General features: G+C 40.8%; 1 protein-coding gene across 1 annotated transcript in view; it reads left to right on the top strand.

The window, feature by feature from the left end:
* Positions 1-23,835, top strand: part of arhgap1 (Rho GTPase activating protein 1) — a 236,012-nt gene that overhangs the window by 16,208 nt on the left and 195,969 nt on the right. The window contains exon 2 of the mRNA XM_034173469.1: positions 10,154-10,370. Coding sequence (XP_034029360.1) covers positions 10,247-10,370 — 124 coding nt within the window. The 5' untranslated portion in view covers positions 10,154-10,246. The remainder of the gene's footprint in view (positions 1-10,153; positions 10,371-23,835) is intronic.

A 23,835-nucleotide genomic window follows, 5' to 3' on the forward strand; every position in this document is an offset into this window, starting at 1 on the left:
CAGAGTGCAGAAAAGACAAACACTGTGGCTTGCCACAAAATGAATTGTTACACAACTCATTTTTTTGAGTGGCTCGCATCCACATGCTCAATATTTATATATTAACCCTCTGGGGCCGATGCCGTCGTATACCACGGCTAAGACCAAGCTTTACTAAATTAATATGTATATGTCACAGACACGAATGAGCAAAGCTTGTCAGCATCTCACCATGTCATTTAGGTTCTTCAGAATTTATTTTGAGTAAATGCTTCAGGGGAGTATTAGCATGGCAAAAACCTTTCAGCTTCTGGGGGAGCCCCCCCCCCCCCCCCCAGACCCCCGGCATTTTTCTTTATTTGCCACTCACATACTTGTTAAAGCGCCTCGCTATCTAACCATGTCCTTTAGGTCCGTCAGACTTTTTTCAGTAAAATGGCCTTTGGGAGCTTGAGCATGACTAAAACCTTTTAGCCCCCCTCCCAGACCCCCCCGCCTTTTTAAGCATTTTCCCTATCTTGCCTTTCAGCTTCTGGAGGGGCTCTGCCCCCCCATACTCTCCACATTTTTAAGCATTTTTTTTTTTTTTTTTGCTTTTCAGCTGACACCCCCTAATTACAGCCCTCTTAACCCCCTGCCACTTGAAGCATTTTTTTAATGTAGATGTAAATTAATATTCAAAGTGTTCAGCGAGTTGACAGTAGCTGTACAATATGGCCAGATTATTGTATCTCAATATTGTCACGTAAATGTCACTTATATATATGATGTCCATATTCTTGAGCCACTTAGGTGGGTAGGGAGAGTTCCCATGGGATGAAAAAGCTTTTCAACCTACCATCCCTGGTTGTCAAGACCAGGCAGTTAAGTGGCTCTACTCTTAAAGATATTTTGCTGTACCTTAGTCAACACTAGTAGAGTTACGCCTTAGATTTGGAATGTATAATAGAAGATATACCTTACTGAGTTATCAATATGATATAGGATATGACTATGATTTGACACAAAGTTCAGCAACATTGAAAATTAAACATTCTTAAACAAAACAGTAATAATACCACACTCATTTTGCACTCCTCATAAGGTTAGGATACTGTGCCCTCCAAAAGTATGGAACATTTGGAATTTCACACATTTTAATTTGTTTATGCCATTTTAAATACAAGAAATACAAAGAATTAAAATTTCTAAAATTATCTTCCTCAAACTCAAACTGATAATCTCTAAAACTTGTTAATAGCTGTAAATAATAATCAGTTTTATTGCCAGTTTTCTTTAGACAAGTCGGGGATGGAAACATGAACATTTCCAAGTCACTGAATATGTCTTGGACTTCATTTACATCACTTATGAAGAAATACAAACGTTTCTTTCACCAAAACATCAAATCTAGGCTTTCATCTCAAATGTACTTTCTGTCAAATTGTAGCTGAATATTCAGGTCTTCTTTTTAAGAAAATGCTCCTCTGCACCACTTAATCATATATTCTTAAATAATTTATATCAAGTTGTAAAGATTTGCTTTCAGTTTGAGTTAAGGAAGCTAATATTAGAAAAAAATGTATTTGAAATGGAATAAACAAATTAAAATGTGTGAAATACCAAGTGTTCCAATACTTTTGAGGGCAATTGAGAAACACTGAGGAGCAGCATTTTACATCTCATATATAGTGCAGCAGATAAGAGAATATTTAGAGTGGAATCCTGCAAATGGTGATACAAGCGTCAAATTTAGCACAACTAATCCATAGACATGAACTCTTTTGGAAAAAAAAACTGGTCACTTGAATTTTCAAGAGGCAGCCAGGTCGGGGTCAATTAAGAATTACACAGGGGTTTAAATCAGGGGTGGGCAACTTGTTCCAGAAAGGGCCAAGAGGGTGCAGGTTTTCTTTGCAGCCACTGATTCCACCAGGTGATTTCACTGATTAATATCACTTTGAGTAGATAGAATCAGTTAATCAGTGAAATCACCTGGTGGAGTCAGTGGCTGCAAAGAAAACCTGCACCCTCTTGGCCCTTTCTGGAACAAGTTGCCCGCCCCTGGTCTAAATTAAAAGATGCTCCAATCATATATTAAACTGCACCACATTATTTGCCTGATTATAATGATTCCAAAAAAGGTATAGTTTGGACAATCTGTGACTGAATGTTATGGAGACAAGAATGGTGACAAAGGTCAGTTTCAGTTTGTACAGGGGTCAAAAGTAAAGTTGCGCCATTAATTTTGCTCCAGCTGTATTTGTGCTGAATTTGATGCTTGTATCACCATTTGAAGGATTGTTTCAGTTATCTGCTGCACTAATAAGCCGACAACAATAAGTCACCCAAATTAAAGGAGAAATGCTGCTTTTAACAACCTGGACCTCATTTCTGGCATAAAATACGGTCGTTTACTCACCAATATAAGTTTGATGTCATTAGAAGTCCATAGTTCAAACGTGTTCAGTTCAAATCTGGAGCAAACATTTTGGATTAGAACTTTTTGTGGTACACAGCACAGACTACTGGATAGGAGGAACCTAGCAGTCACTGTGACTCACTGATTTGAAAATGCAGCTCTTTCAACCAGACGTGTGGTGCTGTGACATGTCAATCATCTGCGTCCAATCAGATTTCAGGACAGTCCAGTGAAACCCCAGCCTCCGCTCTAGCTCCACCCATGCCAGGAAATGTTTGACATTTGAACATTTCCTTTTTCACTGTGACTGAGAATTTGGCACTTCCTGTTTGAGTGTGAGCTTGCCACTGAGTTCCTGCGAGATTTCATGGGATCTTGTCTGTCAATCCAGGAAGTGTTTGACATTTGAGCATTTCCTGTTTCCTTCTGTTTAGGACGCCTCGTGCCATGAGTGAGCTTTGCGCCACTGCGCGACGCTTCGCTCATATAAATAACTTTTTTAATGATATGAGATAGAAATGTACTTTTTTTTTTTTTTTTTTTTTTTTTTTTTTTTTTGCTGAAAAGTTAAATCCGCGGACCTTCGAGCCAGCCATCAGCCATCTTTGTACTCCTCATAGAAGGTGTTTGATGACGTGTGCATTGTGAGTGTCCGATCAGAATTGGTTCACCGTCACATGGTTTTCCAAAATCCAATCGTAGGGCAGATTTACCTCACGTGAAAAGCCAAAGATCGTTTTCAGGAGTGATATGTTACTAGTTGGCTCATTTGAATAGCCCCCTGGGTGCTCCAATGAGTACATACTATTGGTCTCCATGCGCCATTACGCACAGCGATCAGTGAAGCAGATGGAGAGCCTCTGATGACAATCTCACGTGCTCAAACAGAGTGTGTAACTATCAGGATTGCTCCACTAGTTTGCATGTGAATGTTACTGGATAACTCTGTTGCTTTCTCGGCATAAAGCACTGTTTACCATATCAATGGAGCGAGGGGGGGGGGCTGCTCCCCAGACTGTAAGGAGCCAAAGTGGGCCAAAGTGTGAATGAGAGCTGCTTTGAGCAGCACAGAACACTCCAAACAAAGTAGATGTTTGTGATGTAACCTTTGTGTAATAGCAGACAGAAATTGCTTTGATTTAGACCATTTTGTATATATTGTTCAAAATGTGCATTTGTGTTTATTGTTTGAACCTTTTTTGTTGTACAGTCTTTCACACAAGACCTCATATTACCTTTATAAAGTGTCAAAACAGTTGTTTGTTATAGTTTGCTGTGTGTTTTGAATAAATGTGTGTGTAAAATTATTTTTCGCTTTACTTTTTCCTTTCTTATTTTTGATTGTAAACCTTTATTACACTTATAAAACACAACAAAAGCATATATATATTATGAAAGCACAGGTTGTCCTGAAAAAAAGAGACATAAAACTTGATTGTGGGATGCAGGGAGAGCTGTTAACAGCAATAATAAAACATTTATGCCAGGCGAGTGAACTGTCCAAAAAATGCCCTCGGACCCCAGAGGGTTAAAAGTGAGAGTTTATTTAGTATGTCCTTTGTGAGTACATAATATAATTGTAAATACGTAAAAAATACATGCATGACACAAGAAAGTGAAAGCACTTATTTCCATTGTGGTCCATTTAAAATTAAATGACAAAATAGAAGTAATAATAAAAGAAAATAACAAATAATACAGATAATAATAATAAAATAATGATGATATTAACTGTGTGTGTGTGTGTGTATGATAACAAGAACCTAAACAATTTATAAATACCTTAAGACAGTAAATTAAGAAATAATAATAAGCCGGTAGCGTGTTACGGACTCACTGTCCTCCTACATACGGAGAATATCTCTCCTTCCTTTGTCTTTTCTGCCATTTTCTCTGCTGAAGACACTCTTAGGCTTCTTAAAAGTCCTCCTCCCCACTCTTACCAGTTTGGCACCTCAGGAGCTCTCTTAAGGTTGAAGGTGCTTTGCGGACAACTTTCATCTTACCAAGGGGAAAATTCTAAATGTCTAAGAATTTGAGGAATTCTAAGATTTTTTTAGAATAACGTCATTAGGAGCTATTTTTAGCCTTAAGCTGTTTTGTAGATGCGGCCCTGATCTTCTCTCTGGCTGGAACCTGCTTACTGGTGGGTGAGTGTTGGCATCCTGCTCTGTGTTCCAAAAGTCGGCGCTGGGGTGGGGCTCTGCTGTGCATGCCAGTGGAGACCTGGACCTGCTGGAAAGAGAAGCACGTGGTCCGATCCTCTGTACAGATCTGTGTGCACGCCGGTGGATCCATCTGCTCTCTTTGTTTGTTCAGAGCAATAAAGTCCACTTCATCATCAGACTGCCCTGTCTGGTTCAGACTCTGACAATGTGCTTCGATCATCTCCATTCAGTTAGAAAAACTGAAGTGCCCGCTCCAAGACACCTCATTATTTTGATGCACAAAAAAAACACTACACACCAACAAAAAAATCTTTTCATAATAGTGTACTGTCTGGATCTGAAAGAAATTTGAAGTGTATTGGACAAAATCCCTACGAGGAGTTTGTTCAAATACGTGTGATAAGTGGAATGAAGTTGATGGGGTTAACTCTGTGACATAAGTACCTATTAAACTATAAATAGAACATTTCCTGTTACCGCTGGGGGCACTATGAGTTAGGTGGTAAGTAAATATATGCAGATCCCTCATCATTTCCAGCAAGTTTGAAGGATCTATGATTAAGTATGTGGGCGTGACAGCCATTCAAAGTGAAACCGCGTACTCCGGAACGCTCGCCAAAGTTTGTTGAACCCTAGCAGCCACGTCTTTTGACCTACATCAATTCTTTTGACAACTTTTGATCAGCATGGGGTCATGATGATGTGTACCAAATTTGAAGACGATTGGCTGAAATCCCTTGGATGAGTTTGTTCAAATGTAAGTATATAATATCGAATTTCGGATACCGCCAAATGACTGAAAAGTTTTTTGAGTATGGGAAAAGGCCGAAATTGGGGTTTGAAAAGATGTAGTAATAATAATAATAACTAGGGATGGGTATCAAGAACCGTTCCTTACGGGTATCGTTAAGAAATGATTCGATCCACCGACATCAATAAGCATTGTGCTTAACGATTCCGTTATCGGTCCTTCAGAGTGGCCGTTGTTTTGGCGGGTGTTTGTCAGGAAAATGATCTTTTCTGTACGTTGATTACAGACCCTGCAGCGGGTCCTTAATCAACTTTTCTGCAGTGTGGCTTTGCTTTGAACCTTGAACCAATCGAAGCGTGTTTCGCAGATTGAAGCAATGCTTCGGTCGATTGCTTCGTTTATTTCTTTCTTTCGCTTAATTTTCCCCCGCTAAAACCGTAAAGAGCATACGTCTGTGAGTATTATTTGCCTTTTCTATGTTAAATCGACCTGTTATGGTCTTCTGAAACAGTTGATAGATGTATTTTATAACTTAAAAACGGGAGCGATGCTAACGCGTTAGTATGTCTATGGCATTTTCAAAGTTAAAAGTTAGCATTTAGCAATTGCAGCCGTCATCACGTTTGGGTGCATTTGTTTTCAAATTGTAATATTCCTTAAATTTTTTTTTTGCTTATATATTAATATATAAGCAAATTAATATATATAATATAATAGCAACTAACATAAATAAATAAATACATACAGAAATAAATGTTTCCTGTGAACACCTAGTGACTCTCACACCTCCATTTCATCCCTGTCTTAAGTTTAATGACAGTTTGTTTCGGTCAAACCATATTTTCAGTTTAATTTCTTCAGTGATTTCCTCCAGAACTATCTGCCAAACTAGAAAACTGCTGCATCCTAGTAAGAGCAGAATACTACTGGAATGAATTTGAATAAGGAAAATTGTATTTTTTTTTTCTCACCTTAATGGATTCAGCACTCACTCCAGTTTATTATCTGGAATAGTCCCAGATTGCTTTTCAGAGCTTCTAGAATTCAAACATTTTCGTGCAGGTGGTGTTGGGGGGTAATTTTGGGTTTCAGCTTTTTTGTTTTTCACCACTTTCATCCCTGAATATGAGTTGTGATTCACTTTTGTGCGGGTTAAAGTTACTAACTGGGACTCCTGTCTTGTTGCGAGAAAGAAACGAGAATCATCCTCCGTTCTGTTCACACAGCTCCAAACGTTGCGCGGCTGTCTGACAAGTCAAGATAGAATGATAGAATTCAGTCTGAATTAATAACTTCAAAGCGAAACACAGTTTTGTTTATTTTTATTTATGTCCAGAGATCAAGGTTACAGTGACTAATTTCATATTTATTTACTTTAAGACTCAAGGAAATACATAGAAAACCTGTAAAGCCTACTTTTAGTACAAAATTCACGAGGTATCGATAAGGGAATCGATAAGGAATCGGCTCAATAAGCAGAATCGATAATGGCATCTATCGATAAAACCTTATCAATACCCATCCCTAATAATAACTACGACTGCAAGCAGTCGTATACGGGCCCTCTTGTCCACTCCACCACCTCCCTGGGCCAGCGCGTCCCCTTGTGGGCATGTGTGTACAGTGGCCAACCCTCATCACACAGTTCAAGTTTCAAGCAAATCAGACAATGCATGAAGGAGTTATGACAAGTTGATGGGTCATCCACTAGGGGGCGCTTGGAGCACAAACAGAGGAGTCAGGGGTGTTCAGGGGCCAACTCTCATCACATGTGATGTTTCAAGTCAATCAGGCAAAGCGTGAAGGAGTTATCATGACTTGATTTTCCATTTTGAAGGGTCAAAATGGCAGCATCATAGCGGCCACACCCTTCGACATAGAGAAAAGCTTTTCATAACTTTTGATCAGTATTGTCTCTGGATGATCTGAAATAAATTTGAAGTGTGTTGGACAAAATCCTTAGGAGGAGTTTGTTCAAATACAACGTGTGGAAATCACGCCAAAATGACACTAAAATTCAAAATGGACATCTTCTGGTTTGGAGTCGACCAATAGTGCAAAAGACTTTTTTGTACATCTATGCAAGTCATACATGTGTACCAATTTTCATCTCCCTACTCCAAAAATAAAAAAAATATAAAAAAAACCCTATGGGGAGGGGTTTTTGAAAGTTGCAAGGGGCGCTATTGAGGCATTTTGCTCTGCCCATGTGTGATGACCCTATGAATTGTAATCTGTTGTCTTGCTTGACCGGTGTATCAATTTTCATGATGATGGGACAAAATTAAAGCAGTCAAAAGGAAGAACATAATTTCATGGCGAAGGGTCGATATTCGGCATGGCGCCACGGACGCCGTTACTTGTAGCTTCATGGCAATCATCATGTACCTTCAGCAACTTGTTCTGCATGTTTTAGGCATGGAATGAAGTTGATGGGGTTAACTGTGACGTCAGTACCTGTTAAAGTGTAAATAGGACATTTCCTCTGTGAATTTTCAGGGGCTCTGTGAGTTAGGTGGGAATTTAATATACGAGGGCTGTCAATAAAGTAACGGTCCTTTTTATTTTTTTCAAAAACTATATGGATTTCATTCATGTTTTTACGTCAGACATGCTTGAACCCTCGTGCGCATGCGTGAGTTTTTCCACGCCTGTCGGTGACGTCATTCGCCTGTGAGCACTCCTTGTGGGAGGAGTCGTCCAGCCCCTCATCGGAATTCCTTTGTCTGAGAAGTTGCTGAGAGACTGGCGCGTTGTTTGATCAAAATTTTTTCTAAACCTGTGAGACACATTGAAGTGGACACGGTTCGAAAAATTAAGCTGGTTTTCAGTGAAAATTTTAACGGCTGATGAGAGATTTTGAGGTGAGACTGTCGCTTTAAGGACTTTTCACGGTGCAAGACATCGCACAGCGCTCTCAGGCGGCGTCATCAGCCTGTTCAAGCTGAAAACCTCCACATTTTAGGCTCTATTGATCCAGGACGTCGTGAGAGAACAGAGAAGTTTCAGAAGAAGTCGGTTTCAGCATTTTATCCGGATATTCCACTGTTAAAGGAGATTTTTTTAATGAAAGACGTGCGGACGGATCCGCGCGTCCGCCACAGGAAAAACACCTCTGTTAAAAGCCTTAAGGACAAGTTGGAACATGTCCTGCTGTTAAACAATTTCTCATATACTCACTCCACTGAAAGCCATCAAAAGCCGCCTGGATTTTACAAATGGTTATCAACACGGAGGTGTTTTTCCTGTGCCGCCGCACCGCGCCGGCTGTGTCCCGACGCGCGGACCCGTCCGCACATCTTTCATTAAAAAAATCTCCTTTAACAGTGGAATATCCGGATAAAATGCTGAAACCGACTTCTTCTGAAACTTCTCTGTTCTCTCACGATGTCCTGGATCAATAGAGCCTGAAATGTGGAGGTTTTCAGCTTGAACAGGCTGACGACGGCGGCTGAGAGCGCTGCGCGACGTCTCGCACCGTGGGAAGTCCTTAAAGCGACAGAATCACCTCAAAATCTCTCATCAGCTGTTAAAATTTTCACTGAAAACCAGCTTAATTTTTCGAACCGTGTCCACTTCGATGTGTCTCACAGGTTTAGAAAAAATTTTGATCAAACAACGCGCCAGTCTCTCAGCAACTTCTCAGACAAAGGAATTCCGAAGAGGGGCTGGACGACTCCTCCCACAAGGAGTGCTCACAGGCGAATGACGTCACCGACAGGCGTGGAAAAACTCACGCATGCGCACGAGGGTTCAAGCATGTCTGACGTAAAAACATATGAATGAAATCCATATAGTTTTTGAAAAAAATAAAAAGGACCGTTGCTTTATTGACAGACCTCGTATGCAGATGTTCAGGGCGGAGCCCTCATCATGTCAAGCAAGTTTTGAAGGCTCTACGATGTGGGTGTGACAGCTGTTCGAAGTGAAACGGCGTGCTCCAAAATGCTTTTCAAAGTTTGGCGAACCCTAGCATCCACAGCATTTGACCTACAAAAATTCTTTTGATAACTTTGGATCAGCACTGGATCATGATGATGTGGACCAAATTTGAAGATGATTGGATGAAATCCCTAGGACAGGTTCGTTCAAATATAAGTAGTGGAAATGGCCAAAAATGGCAAAAAGTACCTCAAAATCGAAACTTAAAATCAAAATGGCCGACTTCATGCCGACATTTCACCACGACGTTAGGAGACTTTTTTTTTTTTGTACCAGCATGGTAAATATGTGTAACGAATTTCACAAGGCTATGACAAAAAAACCCCAGTGGAGAGGGTTTTTGGAAAATTTGTAGTGGGTGCTGTTTTGCCATTTCACTGCGACCATGTGTGCCCCCCCCAAAATATCGAATTTCAGATCCGTCCGAATGACTTTGCAAAGTTTGAGTTTTTGAGCTTTGGAAAGGGCCGAAATTGGGGCTTCAAAAGTGCCAATCATTATAATGATGAACAGCTCAATTACAATAGGGTCCTCGCAGGACTTTGTCCTACTCGGGCCCTAATAAGAATAAAACAGAACACTTACCCGAATAAGTCCAAATTCTGACAAGCATAAGGGTGTATTTGGGTTATCCCCCAGTCCATTATGGATTTGTGGGGGCCGGGAACATATGTCCTCTCCTGATGACTCTTGTTTAAATAGCTTTTAACTTATCAACTTTAAATTTCTTCAGTCACTAAAACTCATAATCTTATAAACAGGAAGGTTTACTCAAACATCTAGCATCCCTTGAATGGGTCACCTGAGCCCATTTTGTATTTTCCAAACTGATGAATGTTTCCACTGCATGAATGTGGTGTCAGACTACTGAAATATTTTCAAGCTAATCTGCAGTGTCTCTGTTTCTTACAGGACTCTGGTTCTTGAGCTGTGAAGTTCTCCGCTCCGTGTGGATCTCAGGCTTCACTGTGGAAGTGAGTGCAGCGCTAATTTGCAGCATATATAATGTCCTCAGAGCTGCTTGTAGATTTGGGTGAAGACCCTCCAGCCCCTCAATTAGATCAGCTAAAACTTTCTACAATAGAGGATCAGCAGTGGCCGGCAGATGACTCAACTCTGAGCAAGTCAGGTAAGAGGTGTTCAAAGCCACACAAGAAGGATTTGTAAAGGGCCTGTCACAGTGGCGTATTTGTAGAGCTGCTCATTACAGTGTATCGTCTACGCTGTAATGAGCAACTCTCTGCCCACTTCACGAGGAGTTTTTTTCTCAGTACGCAGCAGTATGTTGAGGGCTACTTGCGTAGGACGGAAGAAATTAAACCTGTTTAATTTTCTTCGGCGTACAGCACAGCATGGAGCCTTCATGCGAGTACACGCAGCGCCGTGCAACTGTCCGCTATTGCCCGCCCAAGTTTCAACATGGTACTGTACGCCACTTCACATCTCCCTGTTGTTCTTCTGGCGCTATAAATACTGCAAGATCGTTGCTTCACATTATCATACTGGACTCATTATATGAGTGTTTCACTGTTGCATCGTTTCATAAAAGCGCTCTCTCTCTCTGAGAGAGAGGGAGAGGGGTTTTATTTTGAGGAGTATGAGTCTCCTTAAAATAAAACCGCTCTCTCCCCTCTATCATACTCCTTAAAATTAAATAAAAGTGCTTGCGCTCTCTCTCTCTCTGTGTCTGTGTGTGTGTCTAATCAGAGCTGTGACTCTTTAAAATAAACGCGCACTTGCTGCATGTCGGTGCGCTCATCAAACGCCCTGATCGATCAGTCTGATCAAAGCTGAAAAGAGCTGTGACTCTAAAATAAACGCGCACTCGCTGCATTAAAAAAAACAAAAAAAAAAAGTTAAATGACTGTTTTTGATCCACACCATGCAGTAGAGAACAGAGCGCACTTCCACAGAGGCAGAAAATGGCACTGAAACTGGTGCGGCATGGCACACGCGACTGTGTGCACACATTAAAACGCGAACACACACAGCTGCAAGTATGAACGAACACTGTTAAAGGCTGAGCACGCACGTATTTCAGGCGTATTTAAATGAAACACAACGCTGCAATGAGCAGCTCTACGAATACGCCACTGTGACAGGCCCTTAAAGAACACCAGCATGCATTTGCTTATATTTTCTTTTTTCCCCTTTCAGTGAAAGCATGTTGTAACAGGTTTGCACAACCACAATTGCAGACAGGATCATCCCAAGAGATTTAATGTTTTTTGTGGTCAACTTCATTTCATTTAAGATACGTCTATTTCTGCGTTTAAGGCCTGATGGGATGCTAAAGCATTTACCACTTGGTAATGATGCCTTTCCTTCTCACAACAGCATTTCAGGTGCCTCTTTTTTCCTGAAAACACATCTTTTAAGTGTTGTGTGAAGAAGAAAAACTCTATATTGGTAAATTGCTACATGTCATGCTAAGGATCTGGTCTCTATTCGAGGCAGCTAATAAACCTGGTAAAGTCTTAGCAGTTGTCATTGTTAGCTAGTCCTGGTAGTTTAGTCTTTGTTAATTTTCATTTGCATACATAATGTTAAGCCATGTTTCAGGCATTCTAACTGCAACCCTAAAGGGCCTTTCACACCGGACGCTTTGGAAGTGTCAGAAGTGTCACGAATCGGTCTAAAAAGCAAGCATTTTCAATGAGAAGCGTTGCTTTTTAGAGGCGTCCGAAGTGTTGCGTCAAAAGCCGAGCTAAACCAATGCTTCTGACGAGAGCGCACGTTGATGCTTGTCGACAGATTGACGCGGTCAAAGTTCAACCCAATCCATCTTTCGCCGCTCTGAACTGTGACGTAGCTTCGTGCTGTCCAATAGGAACTATGCGTCGTGCCAAAACACTGAAGACTAGTGGCGGAAACCACTGATCTGTACAAAACAGAAACGTGTCACAGGACTGCACATTTATAGAGCAGTTTTCTGAAGAAAAATCCCTGCAAATGTTTTTTTAACCTCAAAATTTCTGATTACTGTGAAAAAAAGTTTAGAACACTTGTAATTAAAATCACAGTAAATAAATAAATAATAGGTTCTTTAGAAACATTTTCTTCATCTGTAAATTAAAACCACCTGTTATTTCAGATTAGATAATTTCTTGTTTAACATAAGAAACCTTGGACATTTATTTTTAGACAAATAAAATAACATGGAAATTTGTACAGTTTTTAAAAGTCTGGTAGATTTATAACTGATTTCAACTAGAAAAACAGACACTGTAAATAAATACAGATGTTTATTGTAAATGCAACAGATAATTTAAGAATGATTGCAGTAGGGCTGCCACAAACGACTATTTTGATAGTCGACTAGTCAACGATTATTTCTGTGAAATCTGAAATTTCTGAAATTACAGAACTGCTATGAAGAAAAGTGTCAACATTTTGTTGTGTTTTAAAACTTTGTGGAGCAAATGCAAACACCAAACTCTTATGAAGAAGGAAAAAATACACGGACATATGCAGGAAAACTTTGATATAAACTGAACAGAACAATGCAGACTAATTTGACTCCCCATATTTTTTGTATAAATAAATCAGAATAAAATAAGAGGTATCTCATTTTGAAATAAATAAAACATATAGCTGCAGCTTAATAACTTAGAATAAAAATACAAGCTGCTGATTATTATTTTTCAGACTCCAGTTTATTTTCGTGTGATGAAGTCATCCTTTTTTTTCTCCTCATCAGTCATGTTTTGTGCTTGAACACTACATTAAGATTGAACAAACACATACCTTTGGAAAATAACAGCTGTTAAAGTTCAGAGTTCTCACCTGCTTTTTGTGATCTGTGCATCTGAACATCACCACACAGCTTCTCCACATCAGGGTTTTGTAACCAGTGTATGTGTAATTTTTGCTCAGTTTATTCATATATTCTCATTTTGTAAGGATTCTTTTAAGAATATTTGATCATTTATTTCATCTCATGCTCTCATAAATGCAGTATACGATGCACACATGGTGTGAACAGGACAGTGCCGTCGGACCCGCACAGTTAGGGAAAATGCAGAGAGAAGTAAAGGCAGCTCCACAGTTTTTTTTTTTTTGTTTTGTTTTTTGTTTAAACATGTTCACTCGGGTTAAAATCCTCCCTCTCTGCTCTGTGCTCGCTGTCTCAGGTGCACTGATGGTTCTCAGCACAATGTAACATCTCGTGCCTCCGGTATCTCCCTCCCCCACCCCCTCCCTCACAGTCTGTGCCAGTTGACTTCGCGCATGCACACACACACACACACACACACACACACACACACACACACACACACACACACACACACACACACACACGGACACCTTCTTTGGTAAACTGCGCATTTTAGATGGCTTTGAACAAGACGGCCACTGTTTTAATCGGCCACCTTTTTCAAAATTTGAACGTCCAAATGACTGCTTGCTGCCTAAAACTATGAATTGAGAGAAAAACAAAGACTTAAATAAAATAAATGACTCATCGACTACTAAGTTACTTAGCTGACCTCATGATAAAATTTTATTTTATTTTTTTTTTTTAATTGAGTCAGTTTAACTTGTAATTACATCAGAATATATGATTGCCTTGAATGGTGTGATCAGGACAGCCATTTTTAAAATATGAATTTGACTAGTGATTGTGAATGTTTTAAAATTGTGCACAATAAGGGGAGAGCTTCTACCTGTGCAAATGTCTTTTCAGTTAACTTTGATTTTGTGGACATTTTTAATGGACAACTAATGCAGATAACTTGTCTGCACAGCAAATGTTCCTGATGGGACAATTAAAAAATATTTCTTAAAATAGTGGGACATTTTGGACTGAGTCAGTCTGCTCCTTCACCCCGACTGCCTGCTGTGCTCTGCCCACGGACGATGCCTGAACCCTGGCTTCTCTGTGCGGGTTGGCCCGCTGTCACGGTTCAATCAATATCCCACCGAGTTGCCAATCCTCCCTCGGTCGGCGTCACTCCGAAAAGTAGCTGAAAAAAGCTTCTCCCAGCAGGGTGATGGGAGAATCATTCTACTGTTCTTTTTAAAGCTTTTTTGTGGTTCAGGCGACGCAAATTCAAGATGGTGATCACTCAACTTTTTTCGGGTTGTGGAAACAGCCAGAGTGTGACATAGCAATCTCCGCCTCCCTTGCTGCTTCCGGAGAAAAGTGTCTGACGTCACGCGTTGAGGCGTTAAAGTGTTGGTAGGCGTTGCTTGAAGATTATAAAGCATCCAGTGTAAAAGGATGATGGAATGGAAAATGAATAAAGAATTCTGTAGTGATTCTTAAATTTACTTTGATGTCAGAAAAATTCTATGCCGTATCTGACTCTGGCTGGAGGAGGAAATGACTTGCTTCAATTGAAGTCTTTATTACCTGGGAGCGAGCAGTATGAAGCCTTAGAAATGACATCTACGTCCTCTCACTGAAGGCCTGTTGGAATCTTCAAGCTTATATGCATCTCTTCCCTTTTGAGATAAGTTGTACTTTCACATGAACCCACCAAATATTAAGTTTTTGTGAGCAATAGATGCCGAGCTACGTTGCGGCAAATGAATTGCGGATGGACAGACGAACTGACAGAAGGACGCACTTGCACCGCGCGGGGCATAAAAAATGTTTCAAATGGGTGATGTCAACAGAGGATTGAATTGTTATTTTGTACAAAAGTAATATCCATGAAAGGTTGAGGTGGTGCAATAAAATACTAGTGATGTGTTGGAGCGTTCTTTTGTTTTCCATGATTTATTTCTCAGAATTGAGTGATTCCATATTTTTTTTTCCCTCTGCTTGGTCTAAAAAAGTAACCGTTACTGACTGCCACAATTTTTTTCCTGATTTCTTATAGTGTTTCTTAAAGCCCGAAAGTTGCCATTTGAAATGACTTTAGTTTTGTGTCATGTCTGTGATCTGCTTTTTTTTCTACAAAATTAAACAACTGAATGAACATCCTCCGAGGCCTGTGATTCCATAATTTTTGCCAGGGGTTGTATAAATGATTCAAGGAATCTGGAGGACTTTCAGTGCTTAAAGGGCAACAGCACAATCCTAAGCTGGATGCCTGTGATCTCCAGTACCTCAGATGGCACTACATGAAGAACAGTCATTCATCAATGGCTGATATAACCACAATGGCAAACTATTGCTTTGACAAGCCTTTGTCATGTACAGTAAAGAGTTAATTAACAAATGCCACTTTGTTCAAAACAAGGAACTATGCTCACCTTGTCCATGAGTGACATAAAGTTCTCTGGGCTCTGAAGCACCTGGTTTGGACTGTTACACAGTGGAAAACTGTACAGGGTTCTCGCCAGCATTATAACAGCGTAATGGCCCATTACACTGTTGCCTGAAAACAGTTATGCTGCATTTGGGCCGTTGCATTGTTTCCAAGGGTGTGTAGGGGAAAATGATCATTTTCTGATGATCAGAAATGATCATTTCTGATTGTTGATCCTGCAGTGGGTCCACAATCAACCTACATCTTGGGTTCAAAATAGTGTTTGCTGTTAATCTGTCTGCATGTAAATCCAGCTGTTTTATTTATTTATTCATTGAAAATGCTGGGTTGTTGTGCATTTGGATGCACAAATAGACACAACAAAGGTTTCAAGCTGTACGGATTCCCTTCTGATCCGAACAGAAAAACAAATTGGTAAAATAAAGTCAGCCATGTGGGATGGAAGCCGATATCATTGTCATAGCTTTGAGAGATAGATTTATTGTTCAGTCCCATGTACAGTAAAACTCACCTTAGCCATCATCGTATGAACCAGATATTCGCGGTCAGCGGACAAAAAATGTCCCAAAGTTTTTGTATCGTTTTCCATGTAATAAACACATTGGATAAAATGTCCCGTCCGATCGCATTGTATTTCTATTAAACCCCTCGCATACGGGACCGGAGTCATTTCCGTGATTAAAAGACCGACTTTTTTTTTTTCACACCAAGTGATCTAGAAAGGGGGCATGGCTGGAGGACAAAGATTATACATGGTGCAAGATAGTGAGGAAGGGAATACACAAACTGAAGTGATGAAAGAGACCAAGGCACGTGAACAGGTGGAGAAGCAGAAAGAATCAAAGTGAAAGACAAAGACACTAGTGCAGGGGCATAGACAGTGGAAAAACAGAGAACAGACAAAACAGAAACTGAGGACAGAATACAAAGCTACTATGACAAGGAATGACCTAAGCATGAGAACAGAAAAGTGAACCATCAGAAAACAAGTACAGAAGGAAAACTACATAGCAACTGATAAAGCCTGGGTCTCATCAAATAATGGATGACTAATGAGCCACGCAGCATGTTTTCTTTGCTACGAGAGGGTTTCTTCAACTATCGTGGGAAAATGGTGGCTTTGAGAGGCTCTGAGGCATTATCTTCAGTTAACGAGGCTCCTCTCTGAGCGTGGTGCTAATTTCAAGAAGTTCAAGATTTAGCAACAACAGCGTGGAGCAGTTTGTGTACGAGGTTTTAGAGGTATGTGCGTGGTGCTTACGAGGCTGCTAAAAGCCCATTATCCATGTGCCTTGCAGCTACACAGGACCTGAGAGGCTATTTTTGGAGTGGCTGCCCTCTTGCGCACACAATTCCACCTGCTCTGTGCACTGGACTTTATATACACTCAACAAAAATATAAACGCAACACTTTTGGTTTTGCTCCCATTTTGTATGAGATGAACTCAAAGATCTAAAACTTTGTCCACATACACAATATCACCATTTCCCTCAAATATTGTTCACAAACCAGTCTAAATCTGTGATAGTGAGCACTTCTCCTTTGCTGAGATAATCAATCAATCAATCAATCAATTTTTTTTATATAGCGCCAAATCACAACAAACAGTTGCCCCAAGGCGCTTTATATTGTAAGGCAAGGCCATACAATAATTATGTAAAACCCCAACGGTCAAAACGACCCCCTGTGAGCAAGCACTTGGCTACAGTGGGAAGGAAAAACTCCCTTTTAACAGGAAGAAACCTCCAGCAGAACCAGGCTCAGGGAGGGGCAGTCTTCTGCTGGGACTGGTTGGGGCTGAGGGAGAGAACCAGGAAAAAGACATGCTGTGGAGGGGAGCAGAGATCGATCACTAATGATTAAATGCAGAGTGGTGCATACAGAGCAAAAAGAGAAAGAAACAGTGCATCATGGGAACCCCCCAGCAGTCTACGTCTATAGCAGCATAACTAAGGGATGGTTCAGGGTCACCTGATCCAGCCCTAACTATAAGCTTTAGCAAAAAGGAAAGTTTTAAGCCTAATCTTAAAAGTAGAGAGGGTGTCTGTCTCCCTGATCTGAATTGGGAGCTGGTTCCACAGGAGAGGAGCCTGAAAGCTGAAGGCTCTGCCTCCCATTCTACTCTTAAAAACCCTAGGAACTACAAGTAAGCCTGCAGTCTGAGAGCGAAGCGCTCTATTGGGGTGATATGGTACTATGAGGTCCCTAAGATAAGATGGGACCTGATTATTCAAAACCTTATAAGTAAGAAGAAGAATTTTAAATTCTATTCTAGAATTAACAGGAAGCCAATGAAGAGAGGCCAATATGGGTGAGATATGCTCTCTCCTTCTAGTCCCCGTCAGTACTCGAGCTGCAGCATTTTGAATTAACTGAAGGCTTTTTAGGGAACTTTTAGGACAACCTGATAATAATGAATTACAATAGTCCAGCCTAGAGGAAATAAATGCATGAATTAGTTTTTCAGCATCACTCTGAGACAAGACCTTTCTGATTTTAGAGATATTGCGTAAATGCAAAAAAGCAGTCCTACATATTTGTTTAATATGCGCTTTGAATGACATGACATATGTCATTCAAAGTGCATATTAAACAACATATAATCATATATAATCCATCCCACCTCACAGGTGTGCCATATCAAGATGCTGATTAGACACCATGATTAGTGCACAGGTGTGCCTTAGACTGCCCACAATAAAAGGCCACACTGAAAGGTGCAGTTTTATCACACAGCACAATGCCACAGATGTCGCAAGATTTGAGGGAGCGTGCAATTGGCATGCTGACAGCAGGAATGTCAACCAGAGCTGTTGCTCATGTATTGAATGTTCATTTCTCTACCATAAGCCATCTCCAAAGGCGTTTCAGAGAATTTGGCAGTACATCCAACCAGCCTCACAACCACAGATCACGTGTAACCACACCAGCTCAGGACCTCCACATCCAGCATGTTCACCTCCAAGATCGTCTGAGACCAGCCACTCGGACAGCTGCTGAAACAATCGGTTTGCATAACCAAAGAATCTCTGCACAAACTGTCAGAAACCGTCTCAGGGAAGTTCATCTGCATGCTCGTCGTCCTCATCGGGGTCTCGACCTGACTCCAGTTCGTCGTCGTAACCGACTTGAGTGGGCAAATGCTCACATTCGTTGGCGTTTGGCACGTTGGAGAGGTGTTTTCTTCACGGATGAATCCCGGTTCACACTGTCCAGGGCAGATGGCAGACAGCGTGTGTGGCGTTGTGTGGGTCTGCGGTTTTCTGATGTCATGTTGTGGATCGAGTGGCCCATGGTGGCGGTGGGGTTATGGTATGGGCAGGCGTCTGTTATGGACGAAGAACACAGGTACATTTTATTGATGGCATTTTGAATGCACAGATACTGTGACGAGATCCTGAGGCCCATTGTTGTGCCGTATACCTCATGTTGCAGCAGGATAATGCACGGCCCCATGTTGCAAGGATCTGTACACAATTCTTGGAAGCTGAAAATGTCCCAGTTCTTGCATGGCCGGCATACTCACCGGACATGTCACCCATTGAGCATGTTTGGGATGCTCTGGACCGGCGTATACGACAGCGTGTACCAGTTCCTGCCAATAAACAGCAACTTCGCACAGCCGTTGAAGAGGAGTGGACCAACATTCCACAGACCACAATTGACAACCTGATCAACTCTATGCGAAGGAGATGTGTTGCACTGCATGAGGCAAATGGTGGTCACACCAGCTACTGACTGGTATCCCCCCCAATAAAACAAAACTGCACCTTTCAGAGTGGCCTTTTATTGTGGACAGTCTAAGGCACACCTGTGCATTAATCATGGTGTCTAATCAGCATCTTGATATGGCACACCTGTGAGGTGGGATGGATTATCTCAGCAAAGGAGAAGTGCTCACTATCACAGATTTAGACTGGTTTGTGAACAATATTTGAGGGAAATGGTGATATTGTGTATGTGGAAAAAGTTTTAGATCTTTGAGTTCATCTCATACAAAATGGGAGCAAAACCAAAAGTGTTACATTTATATTTTTGTTGAGTGTAAATAAAGTAATTATTTTATAGCGGATTAATCATTTTCTGCCAAACCTTGGATGCTGAAAACACCTCTAATCACTTCTGGAATCACAGAGGACTGGTTCATCTGGACGCTTTTTTTCCTCTTTCCTGCTCCATTTGGAATGTATTTTGAACAGCTTAAGGTAACTATTTTTAATTTTTTTTATAGCTTGTTAAAACAGTTTCTAACTGTTAAGGTATGTCTATGGTTAATTTAAGATCTTGTTAATGGATCACAAGAGCTCCGCTGTGTGTGCGCACTGAGGCAGTGACTCATCATGCTCCAAACGAGCATTTAGGCAGAACCCCAACTCACAAAAGTGATTTTTCAGTCAATATTGGACGAACACAGTTAAAATTTGGATGACTACATGAAAGTGGATGTGTGTTTAAAGCCGCAGAAGAAATAACTCCAGTGAAGCCGCTAAAAGCAGCGCAGAGCTGTGCAGCCACACAGAAGAAGAGCGAGCAAAAGACCGATTTTGAAGACATAACACAAAGTTAAAAGTTGTATCACGGTGACTTGTAAGCTGCGGAAGAAATAAAGAAATATATATTTTGAAAGTGATCCACAGGTGTACGTATATATTTAAAGTGTCCACCTCATTCTGTATGCAGAACGGCACCGTGTGCAAAAGAGCGATTTTGCAGAAATAAACGGACAAACACAAAGTTAAAAGTGGGATCACGGTTGTGAAAATGACTGTTTAAAGCCAGAGAAAAAATAAAGCCAACAAGCCACAGATAGAAAGGAAGCCAGTGAGAAGGAGCACAGAGGCAGCTGTCCATGAATGGACAGCAGTGCACGCAAAAGAGCAATTTTGCAGAAATAAACAGACAAACATAAAGTTAAAAGTGGGATAATGATGTGTGTTTAAAGCCGCAGGCGAAATAAAGTCAGCGAGCCGCGGAGCCAGCGAAGAGCACAGAGGCGGCTCTCCAGGAACCCTTGGTTCGATTCTGGCTGGTCAAGTGCATTACAGGTGGACAGCAGCCTGGCACACAGCGCATAACCGCAGGACTGTACTGGAGCGTCTATTTTTGGACTGCATTTAAAAAATGTGACATCTTTAAATGCTGCTGTGAATCTGTGAATTGAAAACCCACACTTTAAAGGGACCTGGTGTGGGAGGGCTGGAGGTTTAGACCAAACTCATCATGACTAAACGTGCGCCAACATGGCGTTATCATGGCACTACGTGGCTTAGTGTGGCTGATGCGAGTCATTCGAGTCTCTGACAGATCGGTCGTGGCTCACTAGAGGCTGCTACATGCACATGAAACGTGGGTCATTCTTCTAATAATCGCTGACACACCCATGCGTGGCTCATTATTCATGGCTTATTATTTGGTGGAACCCAGGCTTAAGACAATAAGAAAATAAATACTAAGACGAAACTAAACTGGAACTGACTAAGAAAACAAAGTGGCTAAACAAACTATAAGTAAAACAGAGACTACATGATAACGGAAAACAAAACCCGATACTAAAGCATAACAGACAGTATCACAAATGAGAAGAACCAAATAAACAAGTGATAAACTATTGATAAATAATGAAAACCCAAACTGGCTGAACAAAACAAGAATGGATCTGAACTATGGCCAACGTATGAAAAGTAACAAAGAAACAAAGTGGCAAAGCAAAACAGAACAGAGAACAAACGTGACAACTAATAAGTAAAAGCCGAAGCAGGCGGTGAGTAAAAGAAAGAGGGGAAAAAATAGAATCAAAACCCCAGTCAGTGCCAAAACCGGACAGACACAGCAAAAGGCTGTGGTTTGACACTTTGCTGCTTTTACTGCTTCGTCTGCTGTCATATTATCATAGTTTTTTGCAGTGCACACGCTGATTACATTTTGATAATGGATCAAATGCATTTGGTAGAAAAAAATTTTCAGAGGAAATTTTAACCTGGTCATTAAATGAGGCGCACGTCCCGATTCAAGATTTCCTGTAGTTTTTTGGCGCCTCATGACTGAAACTAATCCGTTACATACATATCGCTCACATCGGATGAAATGTCCCGTCCAATCACGAAGTATTTTTGTTAAAAACCCTGAGCAGTCTGGACGTGCATAGTAACAGAGGTACAAAATTAAAGTTCAGCACTCTGACACTCTCCGATTTGAGGAAAGTGGGACTGGAGTAATTTCTGTGATTAAAAGCCCGACTGTTTTTTTTTTTTTTTTTCAAACAGCGATCAGACTGGGATCTGAAGCCTGACGTGCACCTGTTAAATCAGACACAAAAGGCTGTGATTTGACACTTGTCCGCTTTTATATTATGGAGTTCCACAAGGTTCTGTGCTAGGACCAATTTTATTCACTTTATACATGCTTCCCTTAGGCAGTATTATTAGACAGCATTGCTTAAATTTTCATTGTTACGCAGATGATACCCAGCTTTATCTATCCATGAAGCCAGAGGACACACACCAATTAGCTAAACTGCAGGATTGTCTTACAGACATAAGGACATGGATGACCTCTAATTTCCTGCTTTTAAACTCAGATAAAGCTGAAGTTATTGTACTTGGCCCCACAAATCTTAGAAACATGGTGTCTAACCAGATCCTTACTCTGGATGGCATTACCCTGACCTCTAGTAATACTGTGAGAAATCTTGGAGTCATTTTTGATCGGGATATGTCATTCAAAGCGCATATTAAACAAATATGTAAGACTGCTTTTTTGCATTTGCGCAATATCTCTAAAATTAGAAAGGTCTTGTCTCAGAGTGATGCTGAAAAACTAATTCATGCATTTATTTCCTCTAGGCTGGACTATTGTAATTCATTATTATCAGGTTGTCCTAAAAGTTCCCTGAAAAGCCTTCATTTAATTCAAAATGCTGCAGCTAGAGTACTGACGGGGACTAGAAGGAGAGAGCATATCTCACCCATATTGGCCTCTCTTCATTGGCTTCCTGTTAATTCTAGAATAGAATTTAAAATTCTTCTTCTTACTTATAAGGTTTTGAATAATCAGGTCCCTTCTTATCTTAGGGACCTCATAGTACCATATCACCCCAATAGAGCGCTTCGCTCTCAGGCTGCAGGCTTACTTGTAGTTCCTAGGGTTTGTAAGAGTAGAATGGGAGGCAGAGCCTTCAGCTTTCAGGCTCCTCTCCTGTGGAACCAGCTCCCAATTCGGATCAGGGAGACAGACACCCTCTCTACTTTTAAGATTAGGCTTAAAACTTTCCTTTTTGCTAAAGCTTATAGTTAGGGCTGGATCAGGTGACCCTGAACCATCCCTTAGTTATGCTGCTATAGACGTAGACTGCTGGGGGGTTCCCATAATGCACTGTTTCTTTCTCTTTTTGCTCTGTATGCACCACTCTGCATTTAATCATTAGTGATTGATCTCTGCTCCCCTCCACAGCATGTCTTTTTCCTGGTTCTCTCCCTCAGCCCCAACCAGTCCCAGCAGAAGACTGCCCCTCTCTGAGCCTGGTTCTGCTGGAGGTTTCTTCCTGTTAAAAGGGAGTTTTTCCTTCCCACTGTAGCCAAGTGCTTGCTCACAGGGGGTCGTTTTGACCTTTGGGGTTTTTACGTAATTATTGTATGGCCTTGCCTTACAATATAAAGCGCCTTGGGGCAACTGTTTGTTGTGATTTGGCGCTATATAAATAAATTGAATGAATTGAATTTTACTCCTTTCTCTGCCATCATATTATAACAGTTTTTACAGTGTGCACGCTGATTTTAAAAATAGATCCGAAAAGTCCACAACTTTACAGCACAAAGTCGTAAAAGAGGAAAATGTTCAGCTTACCTTTTGATTTGGAGGTGAAGAAAAGCTTGAGGGTCAAATTAGCCCAGAATAAAGCAAAATCCAGAGACTGACAAATTTAAGTGTCATGCATGTCATTGCATGACACAGAGTTACAGAGCTGCAGAAGCGTAAAACAGGCTTTAAATGTAATAAATCATCAGGAATTGTAAATGTGATAGCTTAACTATTTTTATATTTATTTGATAGCCCCTGTACCTGGTTGTGTTGCTGTATGTGGTCAAATTTAAAAAAATGTTGAAAACATTAAAGTCTAATTCAGTAGTTCAGCGCAGTTGGAAATGGTGCCATGTTTTGAGTTGATGCCACTCTCTCAATTAAGACACACTAAAGTATCCCCCGAACCCCCGGATTTTAAGGTGATTTTTCCATCCCATTACACTGTGACAAAATCCTGCTGAGAACCCTGCTGTATTGTGGTCAGACAAATTGGTATTCCAGATCTTTTTGGAAGAAATGGGTGCTGTGTGCTCCAGGTCAAAGACAAAATGGACCATCCAGATTGTTTGGAG

Source organism: Thalassophryne amazonica, chromosome 1 (assembly GCF_902500255.1).
Source record: "Thalassophryne amazonica chromosome 1, fThaAma1.1, whole genome shotgun sequence".
In the NCBI taxonomy this organism is placed as follows: domain Eukaryota; kingdom Metazoa; phylum Chordata; class Actinopteri; order Batrachoidiformes; family Batrachoididae; genus Thalassophryne; species Thalassophryne amazonica.